The sequence below is a fragment of the Heterobasidion irregulare genome (genome assembly GCF_000320585.1).
Source record: "Heterobasidion irregulare TC 32-1 unplaced genomic scaffold scaffold_05, whole genome shotgun sequence".
NCBI classification, from domain to species: domain Eukaryota; kingdom Fungi; phylum Basidiomycota; class Agaricomycetes; order Russulales; family Bondarzewiaceae; genus Heterobasidion; species Heterobasidion irregulare.
Genome location: NW_009258201.1, coordinates 2,427,183 through 2,452,299, shown reverse-complemented (window position 1 = coordinate 2,452,299; position 25,117 = coordinate 2,427,183). Strand labels below are relative to the sequence as shown.

The 25,117-nt window shown below is 50.8% G+C and overlaps 13 protein-coding genes across 13 annotated transcripts; 6 read left to right on the top strand and 7 right to left on the bottom strand.

Moving 5' to 3' along the window:
• Positions 1-98: 98 nt before the first annotated feature.
• Positions 99-1,380, top strand: HETIRDRAFT_451769 (uncharacterized protein; the record flags this gene model as incomplete). The annotated part of the gene is made up of 4 exons (XM_009548439.1): positions 99-563; positions 628-675; positions 737-1,057; positions 1,114-1,380. The coding sequence occupies 4 exons, from the start codon at positions 99-101 to the stop codon at positions 1,378-1,380; spliced, it is 1,101 nt and encodes a 366-aa protein (XP_009546734.1).
• On the bottom strand, positions 1,235-2,687 carry HETIRDRAFT_409718 (uncharacterized protein). Its single transcript, XM_009548438.1, has 4 exons — positions 2,239-2,687; positions 2,078-2,182; positions 1,865-2,026; positions 1,235-1,810 (listed from the first exon to the last, which is right to left on the bottom strand). Exons 1-2 carry the CDS (start codon positions 2,385-2,387, stop codon positions 2,083-2,085), a joined length of 249 nt encoding a protein of 82 aa, XP_009546733.1. The 5' UTR covers positions 2,388-2,687; the 3' UTR covers positions 1,235-1,810; positions 1,865-2,026; positions 2,078-2,082.
• Positions 2,688-2,721: 34 nt separating this feature from the next.
• On the top strand, positions 2,722-3,149 carry HETIRDRAFT_101333 (uncharacterized protein; the record flags this gene model as incomplete). The annotated part of the gene is made up of 3 exons (XM_009548437.1): positions 2,722-2,845; positions 2,906-3,013; positions 3,085-3,149. 3 exons carry the CDS (start codon positions 2,722-2,724, stop codon positions 3,147-3,149), a joined length of 297 nt encoding a protein of 98 aa, XP_009546732.1.
• Positions 3,150-3,551: 402 nt separating this feature from the next.
• On the bottom strand, positions 3,552-4,779 carry HETIRDRAFT_45732 (carbohydrate esterase family 8 protein; the record flags this gene model as incomplete). The annotated part of the gene is made up of 5 exons (XM_009547514.1): positions 3,552-3,805; positions 3,865-3,945; positions 3,987-4,091; positions 4,148-4,475; positions 4,531-4,779. The coding sequence occupies 5 exons, from the start codon at positions 4,777-4,779 to the stop codon at positions 3,552-3,554; spliced, it is 1,017 nt and encodes a 338-aa protein (XP_009545809.1).
• A 1,194-nt stretch (positions 4,780-5,973) lies between these two features.
• On the bottom strand, positions 5,974-7,922 carry HETIRDRAFT_61294 (uncharacterized protein). The gene is made up of 5 exons (XM_009547574.1): positions 7,382-7,922; positions 7,008-7,280; positions 6,589-6,941; positions 6,480-6,536; positions 5,974-6,421 (listed from the first exon to the last, which is right to left on the bottom strand). Exons 1-5 carry the CDS (start codon positions 7,753-7,755, stop codon positions 6,303-6,305), a joined length of 1,176 nt encoding a protein of 391 aa, XP_009545869.1. The 5' UTR covers positions 7,756-7,922; the 3' UTR covers positions 5,974-6,302.
• Positions 6,114-6,302, bottom strand: HETIRDRAFT_318944 (uncharacterized protein; the record flags this gene model as incomplete). Its single annotated transcript, XM_009548436.1, has 1 exon — positions 6,114-6,302. The coding sequence occupies one exon, from the start codon at positions 6,300-6,302 to the stop codon at positions 6,114-6,116; it is 189 nt and encodes a 62-aa protein (XP_009546731.1).
• Positions 7,923-8,069: 147 nt separating the features above from the next.
• HETIRDRAFT_475643 (uncharacterized protein) lies at positions 8,070-10,154 on the bottom strand (the record flags this gene model as incomplete). The annotated part of the gene is made up of 8 exons (XM_009548435.1): positions 8,070-8,384; positions 8,445-8,508; positions 8,572-8,706; positions 8,771-9,140; positions 9,196-9,294; positions 9,346-9,450; positions 9,502-9,646; positions 9,703-10,154. The coding sequence occupies 8 exons, from the start codon at positions 10,152-10,154 to the stop codon at positions 8,282-8,284; spliced, it is 1,473 nt and encodes a 490-aa protein (XP_009546730.1). The 3' UTR covers positions 8,070-8,281.
• Positions 10,155-11,567: 1,413 nt separating this feature from the next.
• Positions 11,568-12,307, top strand: HETIRDRAFT_24461 (uncharacterized protein; the record flags this gene model as incomplete). Its single annotated transcript, XM_009547473.1, has 2 exons — positions 11,568-11,667; positions 11,730-12,307. Coding segments are annotated over 2 exons (678 nt in total), but the record flags the coding sequence as incomplete, so codon positions are not given.
• An 860-nt stretch (positions 12,308-13,167) lies between these two features.
• On the bottom strand, positions 13,168-15,167 carry HETIRDRAFT_115597 (uncharacterized protein; the record flags this gene model as incomplete). The annotated part of the gene is made up of 4 exons (XM_009548434.1): positions 13,168-14,404; positions 14,456-14,790; positions 14,842-14,966; positions 15,083-15,167. 4 exons carry the CDS (start codon positions 15,165-15,167, stop codon positions 13,168-13,170), a joined length of 1,782 nt encoding a protein of 593 aa, XP_009546729.1.
• A 3,204-nt stretch (positions 15,168-18,371) lies between these two features.
• Positions 18,372-19,595, top strand: HETIRDRAFT_318245 (uncharacterized protein; the record flags this gene model as incomplete). The annotated part of the gene is made up of 1 exon (XM_009548433.1): positions 18,372-19,595. One exon carries the CDS (start codon positions 18,372-18,374, stop codon positions 19,593-19,595), a length of 1,224 nt encoding a protein of 407 aa, XP_009546728.1.
• A 77-nt stretch (positions 19,596-19,672) lies between these two features.
• On the top strand, positions 19,673-20,050 carry HETIRDRAFT_46012 (uncharacterized protein; the record flags this gene model as incomplete). Its single annotated transcript, XM_009547521.1, has 1 exon — positions 19,673-20,050. A coding segment is annotated over one exon (378 nt), but the record flags the coding sequence as incomplete, so codon positions are not given.
• A 954-nt stretch (positions 20,051-21,004) lies between these two features.
• HETIRDRAFT_317812 (uncharacterized protein) lies at positions 21,005-21,220 on the bottom strand (the record flags this gene model as incomplete). Its single annotated transcript, XM_009548432.1, has 1 exon — positions 21,005-21,220. A coding segment is annotated over one exon (216 nt), but the record flags the coding sequence as incomplete, so codon positions are not given.
• A 2,366-nt stretch (positions 21,221-23,586) lies between these two features.
• On the top strand, positions 23,587-25,026 carry HETIRDRAFT_318854 (uncharacterized protein; the record flags this gene model as incomplete). The annotated part of the gene is made up of 1 exon (XM_009548431.1): positions 23,587-25,026. One exon carries the CDS (start codon positions 23,587-23,589, stop codon positions 25,024-25,026), a length of 1,440 nt encoding a protein of 479 aa, XP_009546726.1.
• Positions 25,027-25,117: the final 91 nt, after the last annotated feature.

Sequence of the window (25,117 nt, the reverse complement as noted above, 5' to 3'; positions counted from 1 at the left end):
GCTTCAGCTCCTTGACGATCTAGGATCAGCAGACAACGTGAGTGATTATTTGCATCACCATATATAGTCCAATGCTCATAGAGAGTGCTATAGCCAGCATGAATCCACAAACATCGAGAGAACAGTTCGATGCTTTGATCGATCTACTTGCCACGGACAGTGGAGAGCATGAAAATCAGGATAAAGACACGAATGCCGTGCTCAGAAACCCCGACGGGAAGCTTGACTTCGCTAAAATTCGATCATTTTTCACTCATCGAGGTGTCGATGAGACCGCAGATGATCAACCGCTCGAACGCGGGCCTTCTACGGCGTCGGGATTTCCCAAGATCGTACCAGACAACCTAAGCCCCGAACGCGCGCTTTCAAGGTCTATTGAATCAAGTGTAAGGCTCTATAACTTCCACTTTCTGGGGACTTCATCTCACCCGTGGGGAAAGACTGCATCCGTTCCAGCACTATCATCGTCCTTGCATACATACGATCCATTTGATAACCCGAACGTGAAAGATGATCGAGCGCACAGCGAAGAAGCCACGTCGCGCGACAAAGTTGAGCATATCGTAAGCCACGAGGTCAATTTCACGTGGTTATTTTGCGTTGTTCGCCGTTTGACATCAATCTTAGGACAAGCAAGAACGCCTTCTTCCACAAGACACCAACTCTGAGCGTCTGGTGAGTTCCTATCACTCCAAAAAAAAATCTAAGGGGTAATAGGTGAACCATTCTGGATTAGGATAGATCGTCTCGCGACGCTCTGGTGACAAAGCTGGAGGGAGCACTTGCGCTCTCCAAGGGCGAAATTGCCGCCCTGCGTAATCAAGTGGATGACCTTCACGCGATGATCTCAGAGCTCTTTGGAAGAGACGCTGTTTCCGACTATCGTGCGAGACACGTTCATAAGGATCCACCTGAAACCAGGGAGCAGATTCGCAGGAGCAAGGATCTTGGACATCATGTTCCCTTAAATTATCATGATGCTCTCGCGGAACCTCACGCCAGCGCTGCACGTTCTGAGCAACTAGATGTGCTTCCTCTACAAAAAATACTTTCGAAGGTACAGCATTGTCATGGAACTGAACAGCTTTAGAGACATTGATGTCGCAATTATAGCACCCTGGAACCACACCCGCGCGTCTTCGCGATGAAAGCCCATCCCACGAACAATCTGGCTTCAGGATCGTACCTGTATCAGATCCCGGTGACGCGCAGCGCGCTATCGACTTTGTAGCTCGTGTGGATGATATTGTGTGGCGGAGATCCCTATATCCGACTGCCCGCGGAGTGCCACACGCGCCAATACTTTCGGAGAGTAATTTGGACGCTCTTCTTAAGCGAATCATGTTATGGGAGGGCATTGCCCGGGGCCCTTCCTCCTGACACCGCCGCTATCTTCTGATGTCTTCTTCACACGTCCCCGTGTCCGGTTATCATGTGCTGTTGTTCACTCGGGCCATCCACCAGAGCTGGCGAATGTTTGATTGCCCGATGTCGAAGCCTGAGGTTTTGCACCTACGCATCTCATCCAGGAATGACTCACATCTGTTCCTCGCGACTTCCCGCTCCTTCGGGATGCTCCTAGGCTAGTGAGATGCACCTATGCAAAAGTTGATTTTTTTGTCTCAGACGCCGTCAGATGCTCCCTGAATTCAGACCGATCGCTCGGCCCACTTTTGCATACCCGAATTGGAATCGCTGAATTTATCGGCCAGCCCTATCTCTACAGTATAATGCTTCGGAAGGATCACATGTGTCTCCTATTTTTTTCCCATCGTCTATACCTCGCAGAGCCTTTGTGCTGCGGAACTGCGTAAGTTATTCCTTGCCATGTTCGCATGTTCTGCCTGATCAATATTTCTAGAAGAGGTTTCAAGTTAAAGTATTACGCGACCAAGCGGCCCTCCCCTACTCTCCATCTCCCACTTCGATATCACCGCCTCCTGTCGCGCCCTCAGCATACCCCGAAGTTAAATGATGGACATCATGCAGCAGTCAACCGCCTTTACCGTGTACACTTGTGGCTTAGGCACGTACCACTCAGATCATATCGCGGGCCTTCCATTGAAGGGATATCAAGGTTGTTTAATATTTCTGGGTGTCTCCTTCTGCATCCTCAAAAAAAGGTGGACAGCAGACCAGGTCATTTCTACGTTGCAAACTACCTTTATCATTCTCTGGGAAGGTGAGCGCCGTAGCACTGTACAGCACAGCATATTCAGATCCTGATCTCACCGTTAGGTTTCATGCCAGACTACACCTGAAGGAAAGTCCCTTTCAAGAACAATGAACACTATCTTCTGGAATTCTATCAAGCCACGAGAATCCCCCACTGTGCACAGGATTTGTGTTGAGGCATTGCTGACTGTGCCGCTTCCCTCGAGGAACATCTTACGGACTTGTTTGTTTGTGAGCTAGTAGTGTTCGGCGACAATCATTGATGATTCTGAGTGCCATACTTGTTGATGTAGTTGCCTCTAAGGAGGACGAGGTCACGGCAGCGGTATCAATGCAGATGCCTCCACGTGCAGTTGTGGATCCATGTTTGCTTTCTTTTTGAGCGCTTGTCCTGTGACATGCCTCTCGCATACTATGCATCGCCCTTGTTTTCTAGATGTCGAGAATTCTGCTGCTTTGTACTGCCCAATGGATTCACAGCCCGAGGCCAATGCTACAGCGCCTCGGCACATATAAGGAGTTCACTTCAGCTCTGCGTTCAGACAAATGCCTCCTTCTACTTTGACTGCCGTTGTGAGCGAGGCGGTGACCTCTCCTGCCCCAGAGACCTCGAACATAGCGTTTGAACAATCGGCATACACAACCTGGCGCAATGGCGCTATTGCCATCAGTACGTTGCTCACTCTTCCTCACTGGTTCTACCAAACACCATCATCGCTTGCGTATGCAGTTGTTTTATTCAGTGTCTTCTGTATTGTGACGCATGTCGCGTCGGAAATGAAGGACACGCCCTCAATGATCCTAGAATGGAAGAAGGGCTTGAAGAAGTTCCGGCACGGTGAGTAAGATCAGATTAAATCGACGTATAAGAGCGTATACCTTGCTGAGCAAGGTCACGGATTCTGTCAGATCTTCGCCGGAGACTGATTCTTGAAGTCATTGAAGGTCTCCAACGTCTTCATGTCGCGCTCTGATAAGGCATACATCACAAGTTTGAGCGACAAACGCGGGAATATCCCATATAACCTTTCATTCATTGTACGTCGACGTCCCGTCTGCCTCTGGATATGGCTCGGCCTTACAACTATCACACTTGACGAGCAGAACCTCTCATATATGATTAGAATACCCCAATCCCCTGTATAACTGATATACTTTTCCTTTTCGTTTCAAACTTGGTGTTGCTCAATAACATCCATATTGCTTCATTTGACAAGGACATTTAGACTCGTTGACACAATACATATAACAGTGCTCCAATGCATTCCTGTTTTCGGCTGCATAGCAGTGGCTGCACCATATGAGTATCTGCGTCCCCAGCCGAGAAAACAGGCAGTAGAAGACGTACCACGTATACCACAATAGAAGCGAGGGCATTAAAACAAGTAGCTTTTATCAACCCAAGAGGTTGTCCCGATTGTGCTGGCCAGGGTGTATGAAGCAGCCTGGCTCGCTGACAGTTTGGTCGCAAAAGAGGCTCGAGAAATGGTCGGGATGCCGGGTCCGGTCGTGTTGTAATCCGCAAAGAAAACATGGTCCGTCTGAGCTGCCGTGCTACTCCAAACAGACCAAAGAGCCTTGTTCAAAGGAGCCGTGACATATGTGTTCAAAAATACAACGCGGGCATAGTCTGATAGTACGCGAAAGGTTCTGCGTCAAAGATCGCAACAGAGGTATCGTGAGACAAACCTCTCCATGGACGACCTAGATACAAGGCGCTCGTTGATCCTGGGTTTGGCGCGAGTTGAATGGTATTTCGGTTGAAGACGTCTAGAAACAACCTTAAATAAGACATGCAGATGGCGTCGCACAGCGAGTGTACGCACAAATTGCCGAGTTGTTAGAATCCCTGCCCGATGCCGTGACATAGCCGTTGGCTTTCATGGAAATCGTATTGCCCTCGAAGTAGGCTTGCGCTTTGGAGATTTACGGAATCCAGCAAAAAGCATGAGCTGTCTGATACAGTACGCACCGGTTTGTCCAAAGATGAAATCGGTCGCGCCCTCAATATAGCTTTGTAGATACACCTGGGTGTCCTGCTCCGCGAGCAGCGTGTCCTGATATCCATACAGCCCGCACGAATAGCATCCAACCTTGTCCCCGTAGTTGCTCAATGCGATGGCCTGGGAGCCTACTCCAAAGCTGTTTTTAATGTTGATGTTGTATATGGCGACGTTGTTGGAGTGTATTCGAAGCGTGCCTGTCTCGTCGTCCGAAAGCCCGGATGAGGCAGCATTCGATGCGACGAGGTTGACTTGGTTGGCGGCGTAGCTGCCTGGATTGGATGTGTAGCCTAATAGCTATGACGATGGATCCATGATAAGTGAGAAGTTCATTGATATGCATCAGACATACCGTGACAGGTCCTGAACGTTGAATCAATACTTGTTCGTTGTATGTCCCAGGGTATATGAAAATAGTCTGTGATGATGAGTCCGAGGGAAGCGCGGCGACAGCCGCGCCGAGTGTGGCAAACTCTCCAGAGGTCGTGGTACCAACGCGAACAATCTTTGCGCCTGACGGCGGTGCTGTGCGAGAGGAAGGAGGAGACAAAGAAAGTGCTCCGAGGGGAAGGAGCACAAGGATTGGTAAGAGTAGACGCATGGTAAAGGACCAGGTACGGGTGGGGGCGGATAACTGCATGTACGTCCGCGCTATTTATCAAACGCTACCACTTCGGTGGACCGACAATCAAAACACGTAGGCGGGCCGTTACCACTGCCTTTCACATAATTGGGACCATGAGCCGCGTCCGGAGCTGAGTGGTAAGTTATCCAATCAAGCAACTTCAGGCTATGGAACACGGGAACAACTCACCCGACGAAGGGCCGTCGGAAATACTACAGATCACCAATGTAACAGGTTGACACTGAGATGCTGAAGTTTGGAAATTGAATTTGTCGAGGAGGTTTTACTTGGATACAGAATAGGAGTAGAATAGGCCGCCCGAAGCCATCCAGAGGTCATGCCAACCCGGTCAGGGGTCCAAACGCATTGAGCCGGCCCGGATTGCAAAACTCCCAGCAACATGCCTACAATGCCTACATACAAAATCGTCAGATGGCCACTGGCAATGATGCCAATTCGACTCCCGAGTGGGAGAAGATAGCCTGAAATAGATTGACTGTGAGTACAACGACTCACGAGCGATCTTGAAAAAAAAAATAGATGAAAGATGTCAGGTATGTGTTCACGTTTCCATCTATTGCAACGCCCAATTCACAGCCCCTTCTGTGCCTCGTTCGAGACCTCTTACCTACTCTCAATTCCTCCGAGATTGAAAAGGATTGCAGCCAAATATCCAGAACTGCTGAAACGCGGGCTGCTACAATCCAGATCGAATTAGCGATCAACAATACGCCTCTTTGGCGAGGGTCTGGGACATTGACTTAAACCCCATCAAGTGGTGTCATTAAGCCCTCCCTGCACATTCACTCTAGCTCAACAAAAATCGCCCAAGTCAGAGGAAAGAAAGCCTCAGAGATGTCTGTAGAAGTTGATGTCGTACCTGCTAGCCATCGTTCTCATTTCGCCTTGCTCCCGCGTGGGACGACTCCATGCCCACGGACCTGGAGCAAGATCCAGCATGCCAACTCCGCGGAAAGGCAGCTGCGGAAACTAGACCCAGAATCGGGTCTCGTCCTCGTCTGACTCACACACGCGGTCATCGACATCCTCAAAACAAGAAGTCAATGAATAAACGGTGAGTAGTACGCGTCAAGAAAAAAAAAACGTTCATTCGTTAGATGGCAGGTGTCGTGCGGTGGTGACTCCCACAAGACTATACAAGAGCAGTGTAGTGCAGAGATTTGTCGACGGCGATGCATTCATATTCGCTCCTGAGCGCAACAGTGAGAAAAAATGAGACAACGAAGCCGCATATAAGCACGCAATAAATCGCTCTAGTAGAGTTCGGTCGTCGGTCGACCGCTACGTGCTCAACAAGTCCAAATGTCCATGAGACAGCGTGTCAACAGAGAAAAAAAAATGAAAGAAAGAGAAAGCGAATCCACGAAACTCATGAAAAATATAAGATGGTCATATAAGAAGAGACACCCAACCGGGATAGTCCGCCGCGCACGTCGAATCCTCTGCACAAGTGGAGTTCTCGATAGGACTCTAACCATTCAAGGGGCATTCGCTGAAAGCTCGATGGGACAAGGCGCGTTGGTGACCGACGTCGACGTCTGGTGCTGGCTAGGAAGACCGGCGATCTTGAAAGCAATGTTGAGCGTGAACCTCAGACCTGGAGAACAGCCTGCGTGAGAATTGATCCTGGAAGAAGCTCGATAGAAAGGCCTTACCCGGCCGGTCCCCGTTGATCAGTGCCTTGTTCCTACAAGCGTCGTACCAATTTGTCCCTGTCCACACGACTCAGCGCATACAATGAGGGTGAAGCGAACAAGAACTGACAAGTTGTATCGGTAGTATTCACCGTAGTGTATGTGAAGTTCAAGGGCATCTGGATATTGGAGAACGTCTTCGCAGGCAGTGTCGTCTTGCCCATCTCTCCGTGCCCGACCTCCCGGAGGGAGTCGAGGTCGAACACTGTAGCGTGAAGACTGTTAAACGTGAGTGGGAGGAAGTTCGACCCGGTGTCGATCTGGAGGTCCGCGACGGCCGGGAAGGAGAAGTTGGTCGGGATTCGGGAGAACTGGATCGGTATAGACGAATTGAAATCTCCTGAGGCGCTCTGCAACGGCGTCCTCCCGTTGAGCTCAAATCCGGGAACGCGCGGGATCGTGAACGCGAGCACAATGCCAATTCTGCGGACAAAACACTCCTGTCAGAACGCGCTGCACGGGGACGCAAAGCGGGAAATGGACACGCACGCGACTATGAGGCCGAAGCCGATGAAGACGCACACCCTTCGCGTCAGCCACTTGCGTCCAAGTAGCCCGCGCTGGCCTCGATTGAACTCCTTCCACTGCCGTGAGCGCCTCTCCGCCTTTTTCTCGCTCTTGCCCGCCTTGGTCATGTCCCGCAGCTCCGAGGCTTTCCATTCTGGGCCAAGTGCGGGGACGGTAACCATTTCGACTGGGCCGACCGTGCTCAGGTCGTCATCGAGTTTGCTTGGAGTGCCATGTGGAGGGAGTTGGTGGTAGCTGGCATGTCAAGAATCAGGTAGGTAGATGGTATGACAGCGATCGGGAGGCAGCATGACCACCGAAACATTGGGTTGTGATATAGAGAAGATACAACGCACCTGGCCTCGCTCTGACCTAGCCCAAACGCAGTGCTGTACCTTGGACCCGTGTTGTTAAAATCTGCAAAGACGTCCCATCCAGCGTCATTCCCATGTGCCTCCTCATCGTTATAACCGCCCTTGATCGGCTCCTGCCTCCCAGCATCGAAGAACGATTGGCGATTGTATCCCGCAGACTGCCCCCGTAGTACATCAGCGCTTGGCCGCGATGTATTGCCGGCATTTGGGTTAAAGAATGACGAGGCAGAGTCTCTCCGTGCTCGCCCATCAGGTGGAGCAGTCGGTGGTGGAGATGAGTAGTCGCGGTTCAGAGCGTCACCAGAAGGGCGTCCACCGTAGAAAGAGGATACTGCAGACTTGCGATCGTATTCCATGGCGTCGGTCGAAAGATATGTGAATTACAAGGTGGGAAAGGAAGGAGCGGAAGTGTTAGGAAGACCGCAGACGATGGCTAAATCACCCCAGCGTATCCTGAACGGTCAGGATGTAATGCTGAGCTCGCCGAGGAGATGTATAGCGGCGCTCGAGGTTGTTGGCAACGATGAGGACGAAGAGAAGCGGGCAGAGGTGGGGCCGGAACGAGACCGTGTGGGCGCCACCACCTGCACGGTGTCAGGGGTCTTGACCTGCTCAAAAACTGCTTCCGTCTTGAGCAGTTCTCTCCCTCTCTCTCCTGTACGAGTACAATGAACTGGGAACTATTGTCTATGATAACGTTGAAATGTGGAGCCTAGGTAAGTGCAAAGCAGTAAAGTACAGTAATTTACAGGATATCCTCCGAATTCTTTCGCTGACGTACATAACTCCCCTTACCGATCCACACCGATTATTCTTACATCTATGGAAATATAGGTATAAATCATATGTTCAGGATCCCTACCGATATCTCCTTCTAAACAGTCATGTATCGAGCATTGGATACGTCCTGTTCCGAGGATGGATAACCACAAGGCGCTTGTCGGTAAAGTTCTCGACGTCGAACCGGCCGTAGCCACTCGCACCACTAGAAGTCAAGCATCGGGAATCAATATAAATTACAAAGTCGGAGCTAGACGTGACGTACCCGATGCCTGCATTTCCAAGCCCTGACTCAGTGTTTATAGTGGGCCCATTAATGTTCGTCGCGCCTGTGCAACATCGTCAGCCATATGGTCATATTGCTCTCGAGAAGTGAGAAAAAGAGGACTCACCAGACCGCACTCGCATGGCAACGTCCATGGCGTTATAGACATCGTTGGTCCACAGGGACGCTGCTAACGTATACTCTGACGAATTCGCCAACTCGACCGCCTCATCGATAGTATCGACAACTGTGATCGACAGAACTACATCACAGACCAGACGTAGATCAGATTGCCTGCCCGAGTAGTGATGAAATGAAAGACTGACTCGGTCCAAAGCTCTCCCTCTCCCAGAGCCGCATCCCCGGGCAGACCCCGAGTACTAGGTGCGGCTTCACGATGGTCCCCTCTCGCGTCGCATCCCCTAACACCAGCTCTGCGCCTGCAGCCTTCGCATCCTCGAGCAGTCCAACCACTCCTTCGGCGCTCCCCTCGTTGAAAAGAGCGGAGAGGCGCGCGCTTTCGGGTGCACCGACATTGAGAGACGCGATGTTCTTCTTGAGAGCTTCGATGAGCGGTGCATCGGCTGGTCGCTGGATGATAACGCGCTCCGTGGACATGCATATTTGACCAGAGTTAAACAGCCCTCCGTAGACAATTCCGCGTGCTGCAGCGTCGATATCAGCGTCTGCGAGAACCTAATTCAAAATTTAAGGAAATGAGGAGACGTCAAGTGAAGAGAGAACAACCTACAATCGCGGGTGCCTTTCCGCCTAATTCGAGCACACATGGCTTGAGGTGGCGTGCGGCTTCTGCGGCGATGATCTTCCCGACACGATCGCTGCCAGTGAACTATACTTTCATTGCAGCTTCCTCCGCATGACACGGAGAAGTGGGGCTTACTGTGATCTTCCGCACAAAAGGGTGTGCTATGATCTCCGGAGTGAGAACAATAGAGTCTTCGCGTGAGATCGGGATGTAGTTGAGCACGCCTGGTGGAAGACCGGCCTGGGTGGGCGTGAGAATGCAGAAGCTGCGTTTGTGAAGGCTCTGACATACCTCGTGAAATGCGTCAACGACCAAGGCTTGCGTGCGAGGGCTGTACTCAGATGGACGCAGGACTACCGTGTTACCGCAGATCATGGGGATCGCAGCGCCTCGAATGGTTAGAGGGATCGGACCGTTCCAAGGTACGACGGAATACCTATCGGGATAATCAATGGTCCGCGTAAACTGCTTATTGAGACATCCGATGCTTACACGACTCCTTGAGCCCGCCGCTGCACGAATGCCTGACCGCCACCCCACACGCTGGGGAACGTCTCACCTTTGAGCTCGTTCACCATTGCTGCCACGTTCCGCAGCGCGGCGTCTGCCCGGATCGAATTAAACTTCGCCCAGGCGTCCGTAGATGCGGTCTCGTCTCGCAAGGCCTCTATGGCCTTGCGTTGCCATTCCTCGCTCTCCATAATGACCGCAGCGCGCAGGAAGATGTCGCGCCGAACAGCAAGGGGAGCTGCCTCCCATGCAGGGAACGCGCGATGCGCGGATTCGATAGCGGCGCGACAGTCATCTGCAGAGGCGGAGGCAGATGTAGCGACTTGTGTCTTGTGGTATGGATTATGCACGGCGAAGGTGGCCCCCGTGCTCGAGGGTCGCTTCTTGCCGTCGATGAAGAGGTGAACAAAGGGTACCGAGTCCTGTTGTGCCATTGATGCTGAGAAGACTGCCGAAGACCATTTCGGTGGGCGGTTTTATACAGAGAGGCTGTGCCTGCTGCGTGGGTTGAGTGTGGGTCAAGTTTCCAGCCTCCTGACTAACGAAATCGAGCGATTGTCAGGTGTCGTAGCGCTATGGGAAATCACTGATTTGGTCCCATACGGGTCGGTAGAAGTCGAAGCGACGATTATCTGCTAGCAAGTGAATTTGATTGGTTAGGTGATGCGAGTGGACGAAATAGCATGCAACATAGCATAGTGGTCTACTATGCAGACTTTAGGCAGAAGTTGTCCTGAAAAGCAATTAGTGCATAAAAGCTCGTTGCTAGGGAGAACACAAAGGCTATCTGATTGGCGTGGGTGTGGCTGGGTGCGGGAAATACACCAGATGCACCAAACTTAGCCTACGCACTCGAGAGCTCTCGAGAGTCATGAGACTCGCCCGACGCCGAGGTCATTGCAGGCGGCAATCATGGTGCGGCATTGTTCGGCATCTCGCGTGACTCGGCTTATTTGGAATCCCAGCCCGAACCACAACAGACGAGAAGGACCGAGAGCGTCGGTATGTCGCGCCTCACGTCCATCAACAGCTAAGACGGAAACGACTGCTATTTTTCTTTTCCATCTTGCACTGCCTGGATGCATCACGGCCAATCTGGTACCTCTCTGGCTGGTCCTCTGGATGACAGCGATCATTCGCTTGGCCATGATGCTCTGTCAGAAAATATTCCTCTGGATGGGGCCCTCAATACCACAGTACAGCTTGTCAGACCATACTCCTCGTCTTCTCGGGGCTTACCCTTCACGATCACCACCCCAGGCATGTCTGCCAGCCTGTATAAGCGCACGCTGTCGTCAGCCCTACTGGATTGTGAAGAGCACTTGTATTCACCTTCGTATGATGGGACTTTGTCTTTAGACGACGGGCACTTCAGTCCTGTTCAGCTGACACCCCGACCGGAAGCTCCAACTAGGGCCAGCTCATCCACTGGGTCGACCTCCTCTGGATCGACTAGTGTCTCTCAAGCTTCAACTCTGGTTTCTTCAGGCAATCATCCCGATATACTTACGCGCATCCAAACTGGACTTTTGACTTTGAGCAAAGGAAGTAGCGCGATGTCCTCCGCTGCAACTAGCCCCACTATAGCTAGCTCGTCAGGCTCGTCAAGGCCCAGTTCCGTGTGGGGCGGTAGCTCTTCATCAAAGACGTCTATCCAGTCATCTATCGCCGCTGTAGATAAATTTACTCAGAAATGGCCGAGGCCTAGATCGCTTAGGCAACCACCTCCATCTCTTCGTTCTAATCCTAGTTTGTTCGTGGGTACGGCGAGATATGGCGGCTGGAGCGAGAGCGAGATGAAGGCCGCGCTCATGGAAGGGAAGGGGTTGGGTGTAGACTGGAGAGGCCGATGGACACTGCACAAATGGTGTCTGCTCGTTAGCGTCACGTCTGTATTTGTTTGTGGACTTGGAGGGATCCTGTGCTCCCTATTGACATGGTTCGCGGGTAAGCCTCTGGTTGTATGCCTCCTTACAGACACATACCACTAACACCAAGCTTCGTGACAGCCTATCCTGTTGCCCCCATGCTCCTCGCCACGGACTCTCCAGCACTCATTCTCCTGACTCTGACTTCATCTCTCCTCCTCCTATCTTCTGTAATCGGCATCACCGGAACACTTTTGAACTCGCGGCCCATCCTTGCAGTCTACGCCCTCCTTCTCTTCCCTACTTTCTTCTCTCTCGCCTCCATCGGCTACGTCACCTACAAGAAGGCGCACTTTGCTCTCGACCGCAAACTCAGCGAGGCCTGGAGCGACTGGTACACACCTGGCGTGCGGCTTGTCGTGCAGAGCGCCCTTCACTGCTGCGGATGGCCAAATCCCCTGCACGGAGCCGCGCCGTCGGGCACATGCTATCCGCGCTCACCGCTCCCCGGCTGCCGCGATCTGCTGCTCGACTTCGAGCGCACAGTGCTGCCGACGATATACGGTGCAGCGTTCTCGCTAGTCCCGCTGCACATCGCGAACATCGTCGTCGCGCTGCTTTGTGCGAACCATGTGACGGCGCGGTTTGGGAAGGGGATCATGCCGCGACGGTATAGATTGCACGCGGGCGATGTTGCGAGTATCGGCGCGGACTGGGCAGGCGGTCAAGACCGCGGTGTGTTGAGCACGGGGGTGTCTGGTGTACCGCAGGCTGCTCGCGCTACTGCGACTGGTTTGGGGCTGTTTAGAGAGGATAGGCAGGACTCGAGGAGGCGGGTGTCGATTGGGATTCGACGTTAAGGCATACGGTGCAGTTCAGGATGTCCAGTTACTCTTTGTTCTGAAAATGATAACCCTAACCATCGTAGAGGCATCATGAAGCGATGAAGCAGGACCGAAAAAGAGCAAGGGGCATCTCCATCGCGGGAGGAGGCAACCGTGAGCGCGGGGGCGGGGAGAAAGAGGGCTGTGCGTAAACAGCCTCAGTCTCCTCTTCGCCTTGAGATGACTTGCGCGTCAAAATGCTCGCCGCGATTTGTGCCTGCTGAAATGTGGGCTCGTCGGGTTCTATGTTCATGAAGGGCACCCTCGGAAGGGAGAAAAAAGGAGAATGGAGAGGGAAACAATTCTAGGACTGGAGGAGGGAGCGTTGAATAGGCTGAAGTCATGGTGTCTGTCTGATCGGGGACTCGCTAAGGGCATCTGGGGGCTCTGGAGCGTCTGTCCAGCTCTGTACAGACGCTTCCCAGTTTGCTGATGTTTGATCGTGGCGGGCGGCACCTGAGGCCACATTGACCATAGGCAAAACCACCCCATCACTCTTTTGCCCGATCCATTTGCGCATTTACGATAGCATTTTTCCTGGTCCCGTCAAGGAATAGGTCTTCCTTCGCGTGACGAATAAGTTATCCGCACATGACGGAATCAATACACAGTTCATCGCGACACTAGACTTTGTAAGTTATTCAAAAGGAAATGAATGCTTACACTTATATCGGCGACGAAGTCTACGCGGGCAATCAGTGCCAGTTCAGTGCCTTGCCATCAAAATCAAAATTGTCGGATCGACACACCTGATTGAACCGTGCCGAAATGTCAGTTCGTATCTCCCGTCGCGTCTCTTCGTCATCTCGCCACAACTGATGCTTCTGGTGGCGAGAGAACCCCCGTCTTTGAATTCGTTCACCATCGGCGTCCTCTCCATCTATCCCCATATCAAGGTCACTGTTAACGCTGCCCGTCTCGTTGTATAGCCCGGTAATGATTTTGTTGTGAGTAATTTCAGGGACGCCTTCGGTCTTAGCGTCGATGTCTTCTTCTATTTCCGTCTCTGCTGGGTCTGTTTCACAATTCTTGAAACGCTCTTCATCATCGTCGCTGTCTTCACTGATCATCTCGCTCTCTTCGATTGAATTTTCGACCTCGACCTCGACTTCGACTTCGATTCCATCTCCATCTCCATCTCCATCTACGACCCCGGCACCCATATCGAGCCCTTCTTCTTCTTCTTCGTCCTCTTCATCAGTGCCTTCATCAGTGCTGGATCCCGTTCTATCGTGGTCAGCTCCATCAGAGCCTGAGGCCCCGTCCGGAAATAACTCTCTGAGATGTAAGTTTGATATACCAGCCGATGTCACAACTGAGACAGGCCACGCAACCCCTTCCCATTGTGTCGTCATGTTGTATGCGTGCCTCTGGAGCGTCGACAGAGCCAATGCAGCTCTGACGTTGTTCAGGACCGGAGATTGTTGTACTGACAGGGGCGTACGCCGTGCCAGACCGACCATTGGTATATAATCGACCACACAGGAGAGGTAGGCAAGCGACTGCGTGGATGACGTAGATGATGAAGATGTGTTGACATATGGAATGTGAGCGACGATCACAAGACCGTCGGCATCATACAATATCCCGAATAGCATGAACCACGGAGGTAGCGGAGAGCCCAGCTTCCCCTTATTCTTTAAGTACCAATTGACCAGATGTGCGACCAGATTCGGTTGTATGAGCTGGGACAAGTCATGTAACTTTTGATCCAATGATACTTGTGGGGTCGAAGGGGATATGACAGACGGAAGTGTGGGCCATTGAGAAGGTCCTTTCATTCCGATGAGCAGCGCAGGCTGAATGATGCTTGCCCTGGCAGCTTTGGAGTTGATGGAAAACGGAAACATAGGATCCATCAGAAGTCCGAAAGCCTCGACTGGTCGCGCATTAGCTCCCGAAAGTATGGGAGGAAAGTCCGACTCAAGCTTACTGAAAAAGATCAGTCAGACGGTGTTGCACCAATGAAATGACAGCACTCACGGCATCAACGTACAACCTGGTGTCGACAGAAAAAAGCTGGAGACGACAAATGTGGCGGTATCTTCATCGCCTGGATATGCAACAGTTTCGAGGAAGAAGTGTAGAGAATAGTATGAGTTGATAGACAATGGGTTGTCGGATCCAGATCGCAACACGGCTGTGCGCGGAGCACGGAGCAGGAAATCGGGAGCAAATGAGTCAAAGTTGTCGTGACGTTGGATGAGTTCGTCTTCTATAAGATATTTGAGGAGATTCTCGATAGGACGCATCAAAGTCATCAACGCGGATGAACTCGTCAACTCTTGCATATGCCACGGATTCGGCGGTCTCTTGAGCTAAGTAAAGATGTTGAAAAGCCTGATCCAACTATTCATGGTGCGGCGTACTTTCCACTCCAAAGGTATGCCGAGGGACCGAGGCTCAGAAGAGCTCCAATGGCGCTTGAAGTTACTAATGAATTCAAGTTGAGGTGTGCACTCTTTCATGATCCCCGAACCGATGTTGTTGAGGTCTTTAAAGTAGCTCCAGCTTCTGTGAACGCAATACTCGCGTCAGTGGGTACAAGCCCAAGTCGATATGCGACGAAACCCGTTTACGACGATGTCTCTGAATGAGCACTAAGCTCACCCACGCCAATGGTCTGACAAACCTCTGCCAAGCTGAGCTGGGTTGATTCCTTTGGGTCATTGAATATTCCATAGGGATTGCACATTTCGGAGGGTAGTTACTTGTCGTAGATGAACAGGTTCCCCGAAGCTCCTGTGAAGGTTTCCCCGTCAAAATACCCCTAAACAGATTATAAAAATGCTAATGTTTTCCCGATTTTGCCTGTGAAACATGCTAAAACCGGGAAGAGTAGTCACGTTTTGTCACGTTTTGTCACGGCTATTTCGAGACAGTGTAAACTACCCTACGGCACTGATTTCTTCTCGCAAACAACAAAGAATGAGTATATGAGATACATGAGGTACATTCTAAGGCTCTGTAATCTGACCACTAGGAGCCGCAGGTGTTGGCATGGTCAGAAGAACCTTCTTCACCTTTGAATAAGTAAGAGCTCTCCATCTTGACCCTGCTATTAGTATTAAATGCATTAAGTCTCACTGCCATCCAATTACAGGGTCTTGCACAATTTTCTAGAGTGTCATGCCAGAAAACAACTGGGTTCCTGAGCCAATACCTGCCTAACTGGGCACTACAGGTCCGAATGATTGGCAAAGCCCTATCATGCCCTCAGGCCTACTAGGGCTAATGCTCCTAGTACATTGTGTGCTTACCTCTTTGTAGTACTTCATCCTACCATGGCTCTACCTATTCCTCTACTACTATTTCTAGGACATTCACTTAGATAGAAATCACAATCAATCAAATCTCAAAGATAGTGGCAAAGCATAATCATCAGGTGAGTTACATACATCTGGAAAACCACCAGCTTGTATCAACTCTGGATTATATCTAATAGTGTCTAAAATTATCTAAAAGTGTTAATAGCATCTAAAAGTATCTAATTTCCTAATTGGGAGAAACATATTGTGAGCATTAGATTGGTTTCTAATTTCATGATATATTTGGATAGTCTGATGAGATTTGGCCAGTCTAACGAGATCTGGTCAGTCTGGCTAGTCTTAGCAGGATTAACATTGCCATAACAGATTCCTTCTAACTAAGCAGTTGATTAAGGATCAAGATACCTTGAAATTCTTTATAATTCTATGGCATATATGCTATCATAATAATACATAAAGCCCTATGTCTGTTGTTGCAGAACAATAGGTGTGAAAATAAAGTCTCAGCCCCTAGGCAGTGCATGCTAGCTATATTCTCACTGGGCACTTCATGGTGGATCTGGATTGTGAACAGCTGCTTGTGGCCTGAAAAATTCTCAGATAAGAGCCATTACCAGATAGTGAATATAAAATTATGTGCACATAGCTCTAGTCAAATATAGAGTAAAAGTAAGGTAGGAAAGAGAAGCACACATCAAAAAAGGAGCCCATGAGCTTCTCAACATAGAACTTGTATTAAGGAATTTTTCTGCATATAGAACACGAGATAGGCAGTGCACAATTCTGCTCATCAAATCCTGGACCTGCTAACTCAGCTAGTCTAGGGGCTTCCCAACACATGTGAGCATGATGCACAAACACTCAATACCCTTCATGTTGCACAACATCTTACCTGACCCACTTGTGGCTCTGAAGCATGCCCACAGGCAATAACCTACCAAAGCACTATTAAGCCGGTTAGGCTTAGTCACGTGCACGTGATGCACTAAGAGGGGTTCCCTGGGCTAAAGCTGATTGTGATGGCCCAACGAATAAAGATGACGGCTCGTCTTTGGGCTTGTTCCAAGAAAGGCTGGTCTGTATTGATCTTCTCCTCGAAGAGTCGAAGGAGATGCTGATTGATCACATGGCGGTGTTCGTCTGGTACGAACAAGTCCTCTCCGATACAACAGATGACTTCAGAGGGATCCCAACGGATGACTCGATATGCGGCGAGTCCTTGATAGGTTGCAGGCGGTAGAGAATGATAAGAGCGATGAGACGAATCCAGTACGTTGTCAGACTGAGTATGTTTCTTTAGATCTGACAGAGATCGCGAAGCGTGAGCTGAAGGTAGCCAGACGCCGGGCGCAGTGCTGAGATCAAGATGTATACAAAGTGAACGAGCTGAGGCTTCTAAGAAGCTCAGCTCTCCTATATATAGTACATGGCTATTTAGGGCGGGACGGACATATGGTCCGTGCTTCTAAATGCTAAGTACTATCAACGATCGATGTATGTAAGCCGCAGTCATTGTTCGTACTCCGCGGCTCCTCGATGTAACCATATATAGTGTTATGATCACGTTCTGTCGGGCCTTAACGGCGGTCTATTCCGACACGATCATCACAAATATCAAGCGGCCTCACTAGGAGAGGCGTACAAACAAGGTACAGATAGTAACCTTGGTCATCCACTCCCAACGGATCACCTTATCGTTGGTCGAGTATCACGGGCCTATTGCGTAGCGGGCATGGAACGCCGCCTTACAAACTACTCACACATCGGGCATTGAGCTCCTAGTCGTTCCTGGCCGGAAGGAGACTAACGGAGAGGCACAAGAGTAGTCGTACTGAGAGAGACGACTTAGAGAAATACCTACGGATACATATACGGTATTCTCACGCCCTATTTCCTAAAGTAGTATAAAAGGCCCATAGAGTAGGCTGAGGTTCTTCAGTCTATTCTCTTCGTTCGTTGTGGTCTTCCTACCACAACACCCTCATCCACTGTAGTCTTCCTACTACAGCCTTCATTGCTATATCGCAATACATCTTTGGCTCCTGTGCTACACGTACAGTCGAGACCACCGTTCCACACATCCTCCACAAGCGACCTAGGGAAGAACCTCCTACTCTTGGGGTTACCGACGAGCAGTCGTAACACTAGAATAGACTCTTCTGCCCCTACCTTGCTCGCACTAGCTTGCTGCCACACTCTCTCTCATAACCTTGCTCAGTGGGGATATAGACCCCCATCGAGAAAGTGTTACTGCACACACTCTGGAGCAAGACCTAGGCCAGGAATATCCACCCGGCACTAGACGTATCAATAACCAACTCCGTCACAACAATCGCCCTATCCGGCGCGAAGGGGACTTCTGGGTCTACGAAGACAACAACAGATACGCCCCTCCAAATTACGATAACTGCTCATACCAAAACGGGCATTATTACTTCACCCTTGAAGACGGAACAGAAGAAGAGGATATTTGGAACGAAACAGAAGCTCAGTGGGAACTAGCCCCACAATACAGGGAACCGGCGCCGGTAATCCCCGAAGACTCGGAGCAAGAGGAAACAACCTCAGAATCAGACTCCGACTCACCAGACCAAACACCGATCAACACCCGAAACGAACCGCTCGCCAACATGTCGGGACAAGCTTCAACTTCTACAGACCCCCCTTCCGCGACAGTACAACCCGGAAGAGGAAAAGTCAAACTCCCAGACAACTACACAGGCAACCGCATTGAATCCCAGAAATTCATGCTCCAATGCCTCCTTCTTTTCGCAGCAGAATCCGATCGGTACAAGACCAATCAAGACAAGATATCCCTGGTGCTCTCATGCATGAGATATGGCACGGCAGGAGCTTGGGCCGAGAACTTCCTCCTCAAATCAGTAGGAGCGGACCCTCCCACTGATCTAGGAACCTGGAGGGACTTTTTAACAAAGTTCAAGCTCCAATTTAGGGAGACAGGCAAGACCAATAAAGCGCGAAGCGCACTCATGGCCTTCTCCCAAGGACGAATGACGGTTGATGAATATTCCAACCAATTCATCCTCATTGCCGCCAATGCCGACATCTCCGACAAGGAGCAAGTCCCTTACTTCCAACGCGGGTTAGACCCGCGTGTCATGGACAAAATATATGACAAAGAAGTACAACCAAAGGACACCATTCAGGACTGGATTAACACAGCCTGCGAAATAGACGGACGACTCAGAGCCAGATCCGCTCAAAAGGCCATCCTCACCAACTCCACCTCCTTTCGCAGCGATTATCTGAATCGTTTTCATACCCAACCAACCGTCTGTTATAACTCCACAACTGCCCCTCGCAGAATGAACAACCAGGTGGTCGACATGGACATTGACGCTACCAGAAAGCGTAACGCCAAAAGTCAAAAGAGGAAATTTGACGGCAAGCGAACCACCTCCTGTGCTAACTGCGGAAAGCCAGGGCACTCTAGTGCTAATTGTTGGTCACCACGTAGAGGCGTTCGCCCAGTTCGAGGAAACTCGAAGAGACGCCTGGGTACGACAGGGAGAGGAAACCGCGCGGTTGATTTGGAAAGAGAAGACGACGCACCCGCTATGGGAAACCAAGCGGGAATACATCGAGGAGTGGAGACAGAGGAGTTTCCTCGCAACGACCAGCGGGTACCACAACCTGGTCCTTCGATGGAACGTCCTTACTCTGCCCCGTCCGGACGACCCCAAACGAACCATGGGCAACGCGCTATGTTACCTAACGGACGACGGGGAGACGGAAGCGTCAGTCATTCTGCTCGAATCGGAGCAGTGCTCGGAGAACTAGGGGAAGATGAAGCAAGAGAAGTGATCTTGGGACACGCGGAGCGTTTTTCCTGACCTCTCCCTCACCAGTGAAGGAGAGAGGTCAAGGACGACCCGAGTTTGATGCCCGCACTTGTATTCGTATCGGAGCAATGAACGACCGTATCATCACTCCCATACGCCTGAACGTGAAAGTATCAAACAGGAGTCAATACGCTGGAGCAAAGGCAACCATCGACTCGGCATGCGAGGGGGTTATAGTAAATGAAACTTGGGTCAGGAGACATCGCTTTCCCACCTACACACTCAACAACCCCATTCGCGTCCGGAACGTCAATGACACCATTAATAAAGCAGGTCTCATCCGATCAGCCTTGGATGTGAACCTCACCATTCGGGACATCAGGGGACGAACGCATACTGAGCGCGTCCAGATGTTTATCTCCAATCTAGGGAAAGACGACCTTATCCTAGGAACAGATTGGCTGAAATACCACGATCCCTCCATCGAGTGGAGGCGACGTGAAGTGCACTTTGATCGGTGCCCCCAGAAATGCCAGCAACCACATGGGTTCACTAGGGCAAGGGAAGAACCGCAAAACAATAGGCGGTTATCAGACGTGGAGCCACGGCACAAACCACGCATTAACGAGCGCGAAAAACAGCGCCTAGAACATCTCCGAAGATTGTCGGAGGATGTAGGACTCCGCGATCACAGCGGAACGTTTGGTGTCCAACTACGAGCATACCTCAAAAGGAAATGGCTCCTACAGGACATAAGGAAATACGCAGAAGAGAAACGAAAGGCTCAAGCCAAACCATCTCTTTCACCAAACGGGGGAGAACCTGATCTCCCACATGAAAACTCAGGAAAACAGGCCATAGAGGAACCAGTTATTCGGAAACTGGCTCCCGAACCATCAGGATTTGCCAGCTTCGACCAGGACTTGGAAGACGAAATCGTCGTCACCAATCTAAAGGAAAGAGTCCCCAAGGCGCATCACGAATTTTTGGATATTTTCAGCGAACGAAAGTCGCAGCGACTCCCAGAGCACACTTATTGGGATCACGCCATAGATCTGAAACCGACCTTCAAACCTCAAGTACCAAAAATCTATGCCTTGAGCCCAGAGAAACACGACGAATTAGGAAAATTCATCAAGGAACACCTCACTCGGGGGACCATCCGCCGATCCACCTCACAAACGGCAGCCCCATTTTTCTTTATAGGAAAGAAAGATGGAAAACTGCGCCCGGTACAGGACTATCGCCATTTGAACTCGTACACCATCCCAAATGTGTGCCCCCTTCTACTAATCCAAGAACTATTGGACGTGATCAAAGGGGCCACCATTTTCAGCAAATTGGATGTACGGTGGGGATACAACAATATACGAATCAAGAAGGGCGACGAGTGGAAGGCAGCTTTCATCACTCCGCTGGGCTCTTACGAACCCACGGTGATGTTCTTCGGCCTTACCAACTCACCAGCCACCTTCCAAGCCATGATGAACATGATCTTCAGAGAGCTCATCACGGCCCGGAAAATAACCGTATATATGGACGACATCCTCATCTTTTCCAAAAACATGGCGGAACACATCCAGGTCCTGAACCAAGTTTTCCAGATCTTGCGCGACAACGACCTCTATCTGAAACCAGAAAAGTGCGAGTTTTATAAAGAAAAACTCCAATATCTGGGATACACAATTTCAAAAGACCATGTCGCAATAGAAGACTCAAAGGTGGACGCTATACAAGATTGGCCAGTCCCACGCACCGTCCGAGACATTCGCTCCTTTTTAGGTCTAGGAAACTTCTACAGGTGTTTCATCGATAAGTTCTCCCTTATCGCACGACCTCTGCACGACCTCACCAAAAAGGATGCAAAATGGAACTGGACTTCGAAGTGCCAGGAAGCTTTCGAACGATTAAAAAGGGCATTTATCAGCAAACCCGTTCTGAATTACCCGGACCCCATGCATCCATATCGACTAGTAACGGACGCCTCACTAATCGCTTACGGAGCCACCCTCCTGCAAGAAGGAAAAGATGGCGACTGGCACCCAGTTGCATTCCTTTCCGGGTCATTTTCACCAGCAGAACAGAACTACGACGTCCACGATCGCGAACTCCTGGCCATCATAAAAGCGTTGGAACACTGGAATCACTACCTCGAAGGTGCACGACATCCTTTCGAGATCTGGACGGACCACAAAAACCTGGAACATTTCCAAACGGTGCGAGATCTCTCACGACGACATGCCCGTTGGAGCCTTTATTTGAGCAGATTCGACTTCACGCTCAGCTATAAAGCGGGGTCAACAAATCATTCCGATGCTCTGTCCAGGCGTCCAGATCTAAGTGAGGGGGTGGAATCTGACAACAAAGCTCAAATTTTGCTCCTGGCCAACCTTTTTAATAAATCCGACGAAACACTGGTAGAACCGTCCCCGACACGGCATATCAAGTCCACAGAAATTGCATCCTTGGACCTCATCTCCCTCATCCGACGCTCAAAATCGGAACATGATGCCCTGACAAGGGTAGCCCTCGCCAAACTTTTGCGAGTAGGGCCACAAGGAATGAGAGGATTACTGGGACACTGGACACACGAAGACGGAATCACCAGACGAAACGGCCACATATGTGTCCCAAAAGACGATGCCATACGAAGACTTATTGTCAAAACGCATCACGACGCACCCGCGGTAGGACACCCGGGGAGAACAAAAACGTTGGAAATGGTACAACGACACTATTGGTGGCAAAACATGACAAAGTTCATCCATGAATACGTGATGGATGTGCGGTATGCCAATCAACCAAGAATCTGACACACAAGACGCACCCTCCTATCCACCCTTTGGAAACCACCAACGTCCCCTGGTGTTTCATCTCGACAGATTTCGTCACGGACCTACCCGAAAGCAAGGGTTTCGACTCAATCAACGTGGTAGTGGACCAAGGTCTGTCCAAAGGCATAGTCATCACCCCATGCAAGAAAACGATCACGGCAGAAGAAACAACCGTGCTTTTCCAGAACAACGTTTTCAGTCGACATGGGTTGCCGACCAAAATAGTATCCGATCGCGGCCCTCAATTTGCGGCCAAGTTCACCCAAGAACTCTGGAAACGGCTAGGAATCACCGCCGCTCTCAGCACGGCTTATCATCCCCAGACGGACGGAGAAACAGAACGAGTAAACCAGGAGATTGAACAGTTCCTGAGAACATTCTGCAATTACCACCAAGATAACTGGGTGGACCTTTTGCCGTTTGCCGAATTCTCGCACAACACGCGGAAACATTCAGCCACCGGAAAATCTCCTTTCGAAGTGCTATACGGGTTCAATCCCCCTTATTCAGCCGACACTGCGCTGGAGACAAAGGTACCCGCGGTAGCTGAACGCATTAAGGTGATCACAGAAGTCCAGGAAGAAGCCGCAGCCAGCCTACAAATAGCCAGCAATTACGCCAAGGACCGGGATCTCCACAGGAAACTCCCTCAATGGAAAGAAGGAGACCAAGTATGGTTAGAAGGAACCCATATCCGGACAACCCATCCAAAGTTCAAGCTCGCTCCTAGGAGGTATGGCCCCTTTAAAATCTTGGCGAAAATAGGAACCCTGGCATACAAACTTCAAATTCCCCAACAATGGAGAATCCACCCAGTGTTCCACGCCGCAACGCTAACCAAGTATAGGGAAACCGAGGCACACGGAGAAAACTTCGCCAGACCATTGCCGGAGGTATTAAACGATGAAGAACATTACGAAGTAGAAATGATCATGGACTCAAAGAAACAAGGACGGGGAACCAAATATTTGGTCAAATGGATGGGATATCCCGAGGCAGACAACACCTGGGAACCCTACACTCTCCTAAAAGGGACAGCGGAAGAAGCTATGAAGGAGTTTCATGACCAATACCCCGATAAACCTCGTCCGGGAGCACCCTGAAAAGCGGGAAGAAAAGTCTATAAAAGAGCGTCCAGAGAGCTCTAAACAGACCATCCTCCCACATCTTCCCCCACTTTTCTCTCAAGCTCCCTCTCCTTCACTCAAATGCTCCTTCACAAAGACCACGATGCTTCATTACCATCCAGAAACTCCTCCCCCGATGTCGTCCTTATGGTGTCCAATCCAGACATCGGACGAGTGGATAGAGGAACCAGTCCTCACCCAAGCAATGCTGGACGAATTGATAGAGGAACCAGCCCTCACCATCCAGAACCCGCCGTCATCACCCTCGCTCCACACCTCAATAACTTCTCAGATGACGACGCCGAGGACTACGCCAAGTTCAAAGAAAGAGAAAGAACTTGCCGACCGTCATCCCAGGGGGCCCCACGAGATGCATCATGGAATGAAAACCCTGATGACAGAAACCTACCGGGCGCTGACGAAGTACCAGTGGGAGTTTCACCTCCTGCTACAATCGCGGCGAGCATTGGAACTGCAGGTCCCTCGGGACTACGAGCAAGAACAGCAGCTCAACTCCCAAGCCATGGAGAAACTGAATCGATACCAGTTATACAGGGAGCTACACCTCCGCCAGTACCAACTGGTGGACAGATTCCCCGCTCCATGGGAAGAACTACCCTTGGTACAAATCCTCACGCCGGAGAATTGGAACGACATGCGGACGCGCTCCTCCAGCGAAGCACTATCTCCGCGGTAATACAAATGGCCACAGCCATGGCCCTACAACAACTCGCTAACTTCGCTGCAGGGCAACCCGGGAATGAGCATAGCGACATACCTCGACGACTGGCTAGTGCCAGTCTCCAGATCAGAGGACTCGCCCTCCAAACAGACCCTGACACCGCCTCTTGGTATGAACATAACGACGGACGACCACGAGCTCTCCTCATCCATCCCGACGAATTCTCCCAGTATGTCAACAGAGAGCTCCTTCCAGCTCTCCTCTTCACCGGAGAACTGGGCGCTGTCCAACCAAGTAGAACCGACCCTTTCCGTGTTGTCGTCTGGAATGTACCACGTCCCAGAGAACATCCCACGGCTGTACCAAATCCAAGAAGGGCTCTGCGCACGGTTGTGGAACACCCTTCACCGAGGCCACGGGAAAATCGCCCAACACATAGCAATCCCACGACGTCCCCCTCTCACCGGGTACGAAATTTTCCCTTATCCCATGGGGGTACCGACGAGGAGGAACCGCCCGTCTATCGAAGAAACGAGGGAAGAAGAAGTCGAGGAACCCAGGCAACCCTCCGCCGCGGAACAACTACTGGCGGGAGTGTTCGACACCGGCCTGGAACGCCTCCTCCTAGTGCTCGATTTCGTACAGACGAGGGACAGAATAACCGAAGTAGCCGCAGAACTCGCCGCGCTGATTTGGAGGCTAGAAGAAATCGCTCTTGGACTCGATCCGAGCTCGATGCATGGGATGCTTTAGATGACCCTGGAAATTACGACGACGCCGATCCGTATTATCGGCCTGATGAAGGAGGCGATGGGTACCAAGGACCCTATGACTACTAAAGAAGGGCAGTCGCGGAGCGAGAAAGGGGGTAAGGAAGTTGAGGAACTCCTACCCCTACTGGGGTCCAAAATGACCTTAAACTATCGATCG